The sequence below is a fragment of the Juglans microcarpa x Juglans regia genome, chromosome 2S (assembly GCF_004785595.1).
Source record: "Juglans microcarpa x Juglans regia isolate MS1-56 chromosome 2S, Jm3101_v1.0, whole genome shotgun sequence".
Classification (NCBI taxonomy): domain Eukaryota; kingdom Viridiplantae; phylum Streptophyta; class Magnoliopsida; order Fagales; family Juglandaceae; genus Juglans; species Juglans microcarpa x Juglans regia.
Genome location: NC_054597.1, coordinates 12,322,653 through 12,336,403, shown reverse-complemented (window position 1 = coordinate 12,336,403; position 13,751 = coordinate 12,322,653). Strand labels below are relative to the sequence as shown.

The window sequence follows — 13,751 nt, the reverse complement described above, 5'->3', positions numbered from 1 at the left end:
CGTTTTTTTTTTTTAAACACAATGTTCTAAATAATTTCGAGAATGTATAAATTCTTAACAAAAAAAAAAAATGTAACGTAAATACACATTAGATAATTGAAGAAAATTTTTCATCACAAAACGATGTTGTACCTCAAGTTTTCGACCTCTAGAATTTAAAAAAAAAAAAATAATAATTACAATCGTGAGTATGCAAGCATCGTATAATCACTTTAAAAAAAATGAATGAATACAAAACTTACATAAAAGAAATTAATTTTTTAATAGTAAATCTTACACTTTTTCAAAACAACTGTACGATATTTATACCTTTCACAATTGTATGTAGTATTACTTGAAAGAATATTTATTTATTATAAATTTTTTCCCAATTTAAATATTATAGTGCTGGCCACTGTTAGATCATGAAGCATGCATGCATGGCTGTCATGGACCTAACCTCTGAATTAGTTGGCAAACTTCCATCTTAAGGTTAAATAATATCTGTGAAAATGGTCGACATCATCCAAACCCCTTAATCCTTATTGCCAAAAGCCTAATAATGCCACCCCCCCTAATCAAATCCCATTAGCCTGGAAACGCATAATTTCGATGTTTTAAACAGCCTGGAAACGCATTTATAGTTGCATTACTTTACTATGTTTTTTTATAGCAAAAATGTCACTCTCTAATTAGTGCAAACTTCTAGTCTTCTCAAAGTAATGACTGCATAAAAAAACTAGTTCAAAATGTGATAAACAATAAAACTTTAGGGACAGGAAATTGGTAATGCTAGTTTGTTCTTGTTCTAAACATAATTGAAAATATTAATGATTAAATCTCCCATTATTTTTTAAATTTTTGTATTCACAGCTTATCTCATCACATCATTACAATTTTATCAAATTTTTTCACAAAATAAAATAAAAATTTAACTTTTTTAAATTTCAAAATAAAAATAAAAATAAAAAAATATATTCTAACAATATTTTATTCAATTTTTAATTTTCGTCTTAATTCATTTGAGAAAACAAACGACACTTTACTTATGAAAAGTTTTCTTAAAAATATAAAAATAAATAAATAATTCCAAGAAAAAATAATTAAGTATACCGTCTCGAGGGCATTTATGTCAATAAAGGAAAAAAAATTAAAAAAAATGATAAATAAACAATACTTTTTGTAATATATTTCACAATTATATTTTAAAACAAAAGATATAATTATAAAATACTATATAAAAATAATATTATTTTATAAAAATACCATATAAAAAATTGTTGTGTATATCATTACTAAAAGTTAATGGGGCCTAAGGTAGGGAAGGTCTGACAAGGACCGTTTGGTAAATTGGTAGTAAGAAACATTAGCAGTTAGGGAGTCCTCTCTCCGGCTCTCCCTACTGTTCTAACTTCCCTTGCTGCCGGCAAAGAAGTGTCGAGAGAGAGAGAGAGAGAGAGAGAGAGAGCAAAGGATAAAGAAGAAAACAAACTGAGAAGTTATACAACAGAGCAACCTCCCTGCTCTGATACTCTCCCCCACCCTCTCTCTCTCTCTCTCTCTCTGTACTTTTGCTCTGCCTCAAATCTTGTACCAGAGCTCACTTCCGAGTTTGATTGTGAGCACTTGGGCTTTGTCTACTTCTGGGTCCTCCATTTTTTTAGAACTCCTTGTAGTCGTCTATATGGGTTTTTCTTGAGAAAGCTGTTGCTTTAGGAATACAGGAGAATCTAGCTAGAAAATGTCTTGGAAATGCAGAGGAGAGCAGTCTCCTAGAAATGTTATATCACAAAGATGGGCACTTTTGCTTTGTCTGGGTTGCTTCTGTGCTGGAATGCTCTTCACCGACACGTACGTATATCTAATGTGCTTTTTTCATTTTTCAGTTTCTGCAACTTTTTGAAAGGCAGTTTCTCCTGGATTTTGACGAGTTGGTTGATTTTTTGCTTTTCCTGTAACAAGTCCAATTATATTTCTTGGACTTTTATGGGATTTGTGAGTATTTAATATTTTTAGTAACAAATTTATAACATCTAATTCGATGTTTTTTATGTTTTGGTTAGCTGGAATGGTCAGTATTTTTGTGATTTTCAATGCTCTGATTGCGCTGAGATTTTTTTTTTTTTCGGTTGGGTTTCATTGTTTTATGACATTCAATATCCGCGATTCCATTACCTTTCATGCCTGTGATGTACTTAACGTACCCGTTTTATCGTTGAAATAAGGTAGATCTAAGCCATATTAATTTTCTGTATAGGATGCTATTTCTGCATAGTGTATAACATTGCGTACCGGAGATTCCCGAGTCGAAAATTGTCAACTCTAGTCTGAAACTCTGCAAAATTTTTTGTCAATTCCATTATCGTTTAGTGGATCTTCAGACATTGTGTCAGCTTGTATATATAGGTGAAATATATACATGTCAGATTTGAGGACCCTGAAGAATATTTCCAACTTCTTACTTGTTCCGTTTTCTCATTATAGCACAGAAGGCCGCTGACGTCTCTTATTCAATGTCCTACTCTTAATTATATCTCTGGTGATGGGAATTGGAAGTCGTTGATTTTGTTAATGTAAAAATTATTGTATTGGCTTACTCTAACTATAAAACTTAGTTGAATTGAATGGTAATTAGTTTGGATTAAGCTTAATTTGAAATTGGATGAAAACATTCAAGACAAAGTTGAGTTCGCTAGACTCCCGTGAGCTGCAACATAGGCCGAAGCTCATACAGAAAGTTCGTTTCATACTAACTCAACACCTGCTTGAGCGAACCTTAACAAAGAAATTTTGCTTGAACACATGTGACACCCACTTGAGTAAACTTTTTTTTTATAAGTAAGAGATAAACTTTATTGATATGAATGAAATAGGCACGTACCAAGAACACATGAAGTATACAAAAGAACATCTAAATACATTCTAAGAGCGATGAACTAAAGACAAGAAATCATGAATATCATCCCCGTTTAATACTATAGTGGAAAATCAAAGCAATAAAGTATGTAGAAAAAAATTCTTCAGCTCCACCATTGTGCGTTCCTTGTCTTCAAAACAGCGCACATTCCTTTCCGTCCAAATACATCACATGATACACAACAGAATCATCCTCCAAACTGCTGCCACTTGATGACTGTCCTGCAATTTTCTCCAACAACCCATCAAATCCACCACCCTCATAGGCATTACCCAAGTAACACCAATCCTTCGAAAGATCTCATCTCACAACACCCTTGTTACGTCACAATGTAGTAAGAGATGATCCATCGATTCTCTATTCTTTTTACACATGTAGCACCAATCCAACACTACACATCCTCTCTTCTTCAAGTTGTCCGTGGTCAAGATCTTCCCAAGAGCGGCATTCCAAACAAAAAAAGCAACTTTAGAGACCACATGAGACCTCCAAATATTCTTCCAAGGGAATGGAGTGTGATTCTGTGTAGTCAATAGGTTATAATACGCCTTTACTGAACATTTCTTGTGATCCTGAAACCTCCACTTCAAGCTATCATGATGTGCCATAGTAGTCCCCGAGGAATGTAATAGGCTGAAAAAGTCTGAAACCATAGATAATTGTCAGTCATGAATATCCATACTAAACAGAATATTCCACTGATGCGAACCATGAGCAGATAACCGCACATCCGCCACTGAAGCCTCCATGTTAGCTGCAATACGATATAAAGCTGGAAAAACCCACCCAATGCATGATATCCACACCACACGTCTCGCTAGAAGCTGATTTGGTTGCCTTCACTGGCGACAAAGCGAATATGATTTTCTAAGCATGTCCACCCCTTCCTTAGAATCTTCCATACCCCCCTCTCATTTCTTTGGAACCCCAACCACCCCAAGCAACACCATATCTAGCATCTGTAGTTTCCTTCCACAATGATCCCCCTTCTAAATGATATCTCCAAAGCCATTTCCCCAATAACGCTTTATTAAAGGTTCTCAAATTACAAACACCCAACCCCCCATTCACAGCTGGGGCACACACAACTCGAGTAAACTACTGTGGATTAGTTTGGTAGATGCGTATGAGATCTGCAGCCAAGCAAACTGGCCTGAATTCGAGTCCTACTAGGTTTTTGAATTCCAAATTAAACATGATTTGCTTACTTAAGCTTAATAATGCACGATCTTCAATGGAAACATGGGCATTAGTTTTACAAACCTAGATTTTTTCCTAGTGAGAGAAAACTCAATGTGAGATATTGAGCCTTAGAGCGGACTAGTTTTCTCTCCTATGCATAGACTACCAAGTTGTTTATATTTTGATCACTTTGTTCCGTGAGAGCCAGGAAATTTATTGGTGTGCTGGTAAATTCATCAATGGTGCTGCTGAAGTTTCAATAGATTGGATGAAGCTTGTTCGTGTGCAATGTTGTAGAATAATTCCAGAGTTCTCGAACTGTTGCGGTAGAGATTGAGTGGGTCACTCATCGGGATAATGGTCTAGTATTCAAGTTTACAAAGGCTTTTTTAGATCTTAAATTGATTATAATATTTTTCTTCTATCATGGACTTATAGGTGGTTGCTGAGCAGCCGCGGTGGTTTTTCTTTGAAAGTTCTTCACAAAATTTCTTTCATGACCAAATCTTTGTGTTCATTATTTTAATTGCTTTTCTGGATTTTGGTTTAATGTTTGTGGTTGATTAAAAATCTAGATCTGTTAGAATTTAAATTCCACTGTGTGAAAACAACCATTCACACTATTAGGTGTGTTTGGGACCTGTGGCATCTGAATCATTTCAGCTTTCGTTCGTACTAGCCACCAAAAACCTTGCTTAAGTTAAAGGAAATACCTTTTTTTCTTTTTGGTTCATATTATTGTTTGAAGACAAAATTTCAGCTTATTAGCCGATGTTTTATTTTCATAGGCTTCATCTGCTTCTATATTGTTGTTTGGGTATGCATTGAATTTTCAGCATAGAACACTTTATATTTTCAAGAGTTGTCACAATCCTCTTTAGTTATACTGGCACATTCCTTGGTGTTTTCTAACAAGTTTGAATTTCTTTTTTAAATGTTTTGGCTAGTTAAGGAGTTGTATACCAATGATACGATTGAAAACATGGTATTCTTCATTTAAACTGTATCAGATAAAAAAATAGCTACAGTTGTTGTATAGAAACCTGTTGCTGAAAATTTGTGACGTGTTAATAATAAAAGTAAAGTGGTGCAGGATGTGGGATGTTCCTGAACATAAAACAGTTGCACGGACAACTGCAATGGAAGCAGAAACATTAAAATTAATTTCAGAGGGCTGCAATCCAAAAGCTGTAAGCATTGCCATCCTATTATTGCTAGATTTCTTTTAATTCTTTCAGAGAACTTCGTTCAAAATGTTTTGTCTGTCTGTATTCCATTTCTGTTATCTTTCTCATCTGAATCTCTTCTGCATTTTAATCTGCTCGGGTTCCTTTAGTTGCATCAAAAGGAAGTAAAGCATGAATCAAAGGACAGTCTGGGGAAGTTTTTAAGACTCATAATGCTATACAGTAAGTCATCCACACCTATTCTTATTTATTTTCTTTCTTACCCTTTTTCTACTAGAAAGTTGGTTTGGGAGTATTCTGAATGCAACATAATAGTATTACATGTTGAACATAGGACATTAGATAAGACTATTTCAAAGTTAGAGATGGAATTAGCTGCCGCAAGGGTAGCTCAGGAGTCTATGCAAAGTGGCTCTCCTTTATCACAGGATCTAAAGAAGAATGAATCATCTGGAAAAAGACAGTATCTAATGATAATAGGAATTAATACTGCTTTTAGCAGCCGAAAGAGAAGAGATTCAGTTCGTGCAACATGGATGCCACAAGGTTCTGATTTTATTTCCAGCTTTCTCCCCCCCGGTTTTTCTTGATTACTCTTATGCTATTCTGGTTGCTAATTTGGCTCTGTTTTCTAATGATCTGTGCGTCTGAAAACACAAAAATAGGTGAGAAGAGAAAGAAGCTGGAGGAAGAGAAGGGCATTGTCGTTCGATTTGTCATTGGTCATAGGTGGGTTCTTAATTCTCTTTTGATGCCACTTTTGCATAAGTGGAGACTATGTATACCTGCATTTATATTGTAATCTCATTTTAATTGTCAATTTGCCACAGTAGCTTAGCTTTTTAGTTGGTGGGCATAAAATCGGTGGATTACTTTAATGTACCTGATTAAAAAAGCATCATTTCCTAATTCTACAGTAGCTGATGGGTGCTGATGCTTTTATAAGTTGCTTGCCCAAATTATGATATCCTTTTTCTTACAACCTCTTGGGGGAGCATAATTTTTTATTTTTTAGCTTTTTCTTTGGAGGTAGAAACACAAATCTATCTATTGGAGAGAACAGTTTGATCTCCCAAATCAATATTGTTCATGTCTGTTTCATGCAAACTGTCTGGATGCATTTTTCTTGTTTGGTTTAGTTCTGAAATTCCATATGTTGACCATAATTTTTAGTCTATCAACAAAATGCTTGCACCCCAGGCACTTTCATCTGCATATTGACTTCTATATCCAACAGCTAGCAGACAGCAGTCATTATAGAAAACTAAGAATACAGACAATGGATAACTAATATAACATTTTTCTTCATCATTAGTGCCACATCAGGGGAATTCTAGACAGAGCTGTTGAAGCAGAGGACAGAAAGCATGGAGATTTCCTGAGGCTGGTAATTCATTCATATATTGTTCTCCCATGTTGCCTAATTTTTCTGTGTCATATATTGTCACCTCAGAAGAAGTTTTCACCGTATCAATTCTGTTAGAAGACGATATACATTTGACTCTATGCATGCATTAATTGAGATCAGGACCATGTTGAAGGCTACCTGGAATTGTCTGCCAAGACAAGGGCATATTTTTCAACTGCTGTTGCTTTGTGGGATGCAGATTTCTACATTAAAGTTGATGATGATGTCCATGTAAATATAGGTGAGTTGATTTTTTTCTTTACTAGGATAACCTTGTGGGAATCATAAATCTGAGTTGTTTAATTTGTATTCTTTCTTATTTGGGAGTTACAACTCAATATGAGGTTTACAATCAAATAATCAAGCAAAGCTCTTAATATGTGATAAATGTTCACCCTTGGAATTCATGCTCTATCAATGCCTCAAAGATCCATATCTGATGATTACAGTAGGTTAATGTTGCCAAGTGTTTTTGCAGCCTGTTTTTATATGTTTATTCTTTGTTACTGACTAAAACTCATCTCATATTGCTGCAGCTACACTTGGAGAAACTGTAGTAAGGCATCGATCAAAACCACTGGTATATATTGGATGCATGAAATCTGGTCCTGTTCTTAATCAGAAGTGAGCCCTTTTTTTCCCTTTTCTCCTGTTTTATGAATTGTGTCTTTTTTCTGATGAATGCTGAGAAAGTAATTAATGTAGACCAGATTGTCCCAGTTTCATGAAGATGTTTGAGTGGATGAATTCTTGCTTGGTATTGAGTTTTGCTCAATCCAGATTCCAGAGACAACCTGTAGTGAATTTGTGATATGATAGAAAGTTGGCTTCATGCTTGCTTCAGCCCACTTGGTTCGCTTGACCTTTTTCTCGAGCGAGTTTTGTTATAAAAGTCCCCATTGTCTGTCCAAAATTTTACTCAACACGTGCTTGAGTGAACCTGCGATTTTTCCTTTTCATTTTGATTGGGATTATGAATCAGGGACCGATTTTAGACTCCATTTGAACATTATTGGACCAGTTTGACATAATCATTTGTCATTGTCTATCCGGCTTTCATCATGGAATTCTGTCTTTAATTCCTATATTCCTAGGCTCAGTTGGTAGGCTTATAGAAGAGTTGTGAAATCTAGTCTTTGCCGATTCTGCTTCAGAAACACCACGTTGCATTCGTACTTATCTTCTAGTTTCATAACTGCCCATTTCATCATACAGGGGAGTGAGATACCATGAACCTGAGTATTGGAAATTTGGTGAGGCAGGAAACAAGTATTTCCGTCATGCCACAGGACAGCTCTATGCTATTTCAAAAGATCTGGCTACGTATATATCAACAAACCAGTAAGACCACATATCAATAAACCAGACGCTAATATGAACATGCAGGTTGTTGGTGTTCTTTTCAGAACTAATGTTGGTTGTCACATTGTTATCTCAGGCACGTTCTACACAAGTACGCTAATGAAGATGTCTCACTGGGATCATGGTTTATTGGCCTTGATGTGGAGCATATCGATGATCGGAGACTATGTTGTGGCACTCCACCTGGTAAAATCTACTTTCATGAAATTTCTGAATTATCTTGCCAAGATGGTGTTATTATTGAAGAGGATAAAAAGGCTGTGTGAGCATAATTTTTTTGGTTTATTTTCGGAGAAGAAAAATAAATTGAGCCATATATAGATTCTGTAATGTGAACTGAAATCACTCTACCTTAAGAAAACTAAATTCACACATCTTGTTCAAGCATGGGAAAGTACATGCCAATTTTTCTCCCGGAAGAGAAGCACTCCACAAGGGAAACTGAATTGGCTAAATGATAGCAATGGCATGATTTTAATGTTTTATCTTTCCAGAAGGTATGAAGAACTTATCATGTGGGGTCCTTGCAAATATATACTTACAACCAATGAGGATACCCAATGATGGACCCCAGATGGGACCTCTTGAATATTGAATGGTAACATAAAACCATGATATTAATGTTATACCTTTATTTTTTGTAGTTTGCTCCTTTTACTCTTGATTTTCTTTTTCCACCTGTGATCACAATAATAACTATGATTTCAAATAGTTGGATGGTGGCTTCCGCATTAAAATTTTATGAATCATATATTTGAAAGTACTGTTTATAAAGGTTGTCATATGACTTATTGGCTTTCATTCCCTTGACCTGGGCTGTCATCTTCATGTACCTTTGGTCTGTGGTGCGGGACCAAATTAAGGAATATGGAGAACGCGCCACCTTTTATTTGATCTGATCACAAACTTTGAGAATTAGTTTGTTTATTATTATAAATTTCTTAACTAGGAACTTAATACTGCTGCAGATTGCGAGTGGAAGGCTCAGGCAGGCAACATTTGTGTAGCTTCATTTGATTGGAGCTGCAGTGGGATTTGCAGGTCTGCTGATAGGATTAAGGAGGTCCATCGGCGTTGTGGGGAAGGTGAAAGTGCTCTATGGAGTGCTTCTTTCTGAGAAGCATGCAGCTTGGAGTTCTTCCATAGTACTCGGGATGATTATAAGCTAGAGTAGTAGTGAAGCAACCATGCATTTTTCTTTTATATATTGTGTGGGTATAGAGAGTATGTAATCTACACGGGGAGAGAGAGAGAGAGAGAGAGAGAGAGGTGGCTACATGGACATTCTGCATTTTAAGAGAGGAGATTGACCATAGTAGCAAGCAGAAGGAAGAGACAATCATCACCCATATCTTGGATGGATGCTTGGAGGGCCAATTTGCAAGTTACAATTCCATGGCGATAAAGCGATCCTAAAACTCAGTCCTTGATGGTTTTTGCTGCTCTTCCTTCCTTCCGTATATAGTATTGTAGTTCTGTTTTTCAACTATGAATTTGAAGAAATAAAGTACTACTCTCTTGATGATCTCTTTATAATTTTGAATTCGTATCTCTCTCTCTCTCTCTCTCCACTCTAATTTATTAGAGCATATAATATAGATAAACTCTCCTTCTCGAGCGAAAACAGCTAGCAGCATTAACCAGCTCATTTGCAATCAGCAAAAGCTGAATATCTTTCAGAGACATCAAGCCTTAATTATATATTGCCTTCTTCATCCGTACGTTGTTCGAAGTGATCTGATACATAATATTTCTATAGAATCTGATGGGTCTAGTGGATATCTAATTTGGCTAAATCAAATTGTAAAAGTTATCCATAGATTCATAGAAATACATATAAAGAAAAAATAAGACAAATTAAAGGATGATCAATGTCGCCAAGCCAAGGAAGTATATGTATACTCATAATGTAAATTATAAAAGGAAAATGCCAAATTTACAATAAAAAATTCTACTACAAAAATGTTGCAAACAACATGAGATAGGTACGTACTGACACATCACCAACATCTGACTTAAATGTATATACTAATCTGAATGAAATTAGGAAAAACTGCTTTCCATGGAAGGTACTATTATATATAAATGACATTAATTAGACAGGTACATGTTACCAAACTGAAACTCATGTCCAGCTTTGGCCCAGCTCATGATGATCTTTCAACTTTCAACCAATCTCAAGTACTCTTTAAAGCTCTATATATACTTTTTTTTCCTCTCTAGTCCTGCAAAATGTGAGTAGTAGATAAGCAGCTTAAAGCCTCAAACTAATATCAACTAACCACAAGCTGCTAGCATGTCTTACCCAAACATGAATGTGGCTGCGCTGCGGAGGTAGTACTGTTTCTAGCATCAACGTACAACCTACTACACATCTCAACTACTTTCGAAATGTACTAATTTGTTGGGTGAAGCTTCTAAGTGAGCTTTTGTTAATTAGGTTCATATCACTGTACTGATAAAGTACTACTCATGAATAACAGCCTCAACTGATGATGAAGATCGTTGGAAAAAAAAATGTCAATCATGGCGAGTTACAAAGACATAAAAGGATCGAAAAAGAAATGAATACTGAAACCAAATTTACCTTCGGCCATAGCCCGTACGTGGGTTTACCTCCCCGACCGAGACTAGCTAAGAACGAACTAGGGTTTGAACCCTTCATGTGATAAAACAGATATATACATAGATACGAGGGCTACTTGGGAGAAGTGGAACGTGATATTGGCACGGCTCAATCAAAAAGCAGGGCCCGAAACATTTTGAGCACGGATTTCTTATTGAACCGGACCAATATCCCGTTAAACTGATCCATAATTATTCTCCATCACCATGCATCTTCAAATATCGATCTCTTAGCAACAGTACTATATATATAGTCTCCAATGATATTAAAAAAAAAAAAAAACACAACAACAATAAACAAGGTTAGTAATAGTACTACGTACAAGGTATCAAGACATAACAAAACCTAGCTACGAGAATAGTCTTCGGGTATATATATATGAAGAAAATGCAGTTCTTAAATGGAAGTGAGAAGTGCTCAGCTCTGATCGATGGCTGTGCGAGGAGGGCGAGGAGTAGTGGCCAGGGGTGGTGGTCATGGACAAGTTAAAATTAAACGAGACAGAGTGAGCAGATGATCAGACACCCATGTCTTAAAGATCAAGGTCGTGACGTCCGATATGCAAACAAAAATAGATGGCTGGTGATGGTAGCATTGAAGGTGTTGCATTTAAGTTTCCAACCACCCAACAAAAAAAGAAGTTGGAGTATTAATTTAAGAAGGTACAGGAATCGTGAAAAAGCTCACGGACCGGGGGACAAAGATCAAAGATGGAGCTTTTAATTAATGTGTGCATTTATGGAGTAGATCAGAGGGAGAGCTAGAGATGTTGGTTCTGTTCAATTAGCATTTATGAATCAAACCGAAAGAACCTTTTTCTTTTTGGTATTATTGTATAGATCATATGTATGCATACAACCACCCGGCCGCATGCATGAGGCAGTTCGTAAGTTCAGTCGATCCGTTCAATCACTTTTGGAACCTCTGCACATATTAGCTTTCTGATATTGCTGTCTGCCTGCAGCAATCGTTTTGGGAAGTTAATTTGCTAGATTATGTTTATATTTTGTCTGGAATAAGCTTAATTAATTTAGTTGAAATTGAAATTAAATCATAGATAAAGGTCAAGAACCATCAAGATATTTGTGCAGTACGCGGTGTACTTATAAATGCATGCAATGAAATTAACATTAAGCATGCATGGTGCTCTGAGGCTCTGATCAGCACCAGAATTATTTGTAATAATTTATACATTTTCTTAATTTGCTGCTTAAATATTTATTGATCAGTTGATGATATAAAAGATTCCACTCTAGCTAGCAAGTTTACGTACGAAACATTCCGAAAAACAAAATAGGAATTGACCAGGCCGGTGAATAGATCATCAGTTTGAGGGTCCCAAAAAGCTAGCTAGCTTTTTATTCCAAGCGCAGACATGCATGAGTTGGCTTTGTCAATGCTGGAGCAAAAGGAAAGAAGCCGAAACATATATATAGAGGCAAAGATGAGTTGGCAGCTTTGATAAAGGCCCAGCTAGCTATATATAAATATATATATATAAAGGCCCAGAGGCAAATATATAAATATATATATATATATATATATATATATTATATGTTGGCTATCACATTTTGGCTTTTGGGGTGCCATTATTGCAAGAAATTAATTAAGAGCTAGCAGGGAATAATTAAAATCGTCTCCAATTAATCGACATGTTACCTAATATGAAGATCAATAGATCATCCTTGAGCTCTCTTCCTCCTTTTTCTCCTTACAAATTATACAAATTTAGCTCGCATGCATGCAGCATCGGTACTGATCATGTATCTAGGCCTACATACGTACTAAATAATTAAACATACACATATATTATGCATTATACACAAGCATGATTAATTAATTTGTACAGATTATATATATATATATAATAATTGCTGATCACTCATGATGACTGATCTATTAATCAATATATGCTTAAGCAAATAACAAACACGTACGTTCATCTGACGATCATCAAGACAAACAAGTTTCACTGCTCTATATATAGGCCAAAGCAAATATTATCATGCCCACCATGGCCACCTTATAAAAAGAGACAATAATTAAAATGCATAGACAGCAGAAAAAAAAAAAAAAAAAAGAAGGAAGAAGAAGAAGATCGGAGAAGGAGAAGGAAAAGAAGAAGAAGAAGATCAAGAAAAAGTACCAAGCCTCTTCGCCAAGCTGGCCAGTGCAGTGCAGTACTTTATTAAAAGAGAAACTTAAAAATTACAAGAAATAAAAAGTATGGGTTCGAAAAGGCATTTCAAGTGGAAAATACATATAGGAGTGCCCCTCCAGATCACAGAGAGAGATCAGTACGTACGTTATAGGTAGAAACTTCGTGGGAAGCGCATGGAAAGTGATATTGGAAATTATATTGGAAAGGATCCATGTAGAGATCCAGTTTCGTTGAAAGTGAAAGGAAAAGTTTTGTATTGAGAATAATTCTTTACACAACTTTCTTTTGAATCAGGGAGATTTTTTCAAAATAATTTATAAAAGTAACATCGTCTTATAAAAATATTCTTAATATAAAATATAATTATTTTTTTTATAAGTAATATAAAATATAATTATATAAAAAGTTATAAAAAAAATTATGCGTATATCATTATTCAATTTTTATATATAAGAATTAAAGGTATCCCCCACTAGGTTTCCTGAGCTCTAATTTCTTGTTGTAGCTTGTTAGGGCAAACCACAGGCATACTAAAAATTACATCAATAGTTTGACACTATATGTAGGATCGTTGATTTGTTCATAAAGTGTCTTAAGATTGCCTGTGTCTACATGCTCTCATACGATATGTGGCTAGGAAGCAACTATAATGGAAGAGCAAGCTGGAAGCAGCATGATGAAGAGGAGGTTCACAAATATGGAAGAGAGGCTGAAGAAGATGACTCTGGAGATGGAAGCCTTGCACAGGGAGAACAAGGCCTTAAATTGGCAAGACACGGGGTCTGAAGGAGGTAGAGACCGTAGCAAACAACTCGATAAGGAGTCTTGAAGTAGAGCGGGGCCTACTCCAAATGACCAAGAAGAAAAGAAGATAATGCACAACAGCCTGCGCGACCTCACGAACAAGTATGGGAAGATGGCAAAGCGAG

General features: G+C 35.6%; 1 protein-coding gene and 1 long non-coding RNA gene across 2 annotated transcripts; one reads left to right on the top strand and one right to left on the bottom strand.

The window, feature by feature from the left end:
* The first annotated feature begins 1,353 nt into the window (after positions 1–1,353).
* LOC121253223 (probable beta-1,3-galactosyltransferase 2) lies at positions 1,354–9,560 on the top strand. The gene is given in 13 exon segments (XM_041153201.1): positions 1,354–1,830; positions 5,172–5,268; positions 5,415–5,448; positions 5,451–5,487; positions 5,600–5,811; positions 5,931–5,994; positions 6,581–6,588; positions 6,591–6,652; positions 6,794–6,914; positions 7,210–7,297; positions 7,889–8,014; positions 8,112–8,221; positions 9,004–9,560. Coding segments are annotated over 13 exon segments (1,218 nt in total). The 5' UTR covers positions 1,354–1,720; the 3' UTR covers positions 9,153–9,560.
* Positions 9,561–10,253: 693 nt separating this feature from the next.
* Positions 10,254–12,883, bottom strand: LOC121251441. The gene is made up of 4 exons (XR_005938019.1): positions 12,808–12,883; positions 12,599–12,683; positions 12,321–12,434; positions 10,254–10,915 (listed from the first exon to the last, which is right to left on the bottom strand). It is a non-coding gene; the product is annotated as an uncharacterized LOC121251441 (long non-coding RNA).
* Between the last annotated feature and the right edge of the window lie 868 nt (positions 12,884–13,751).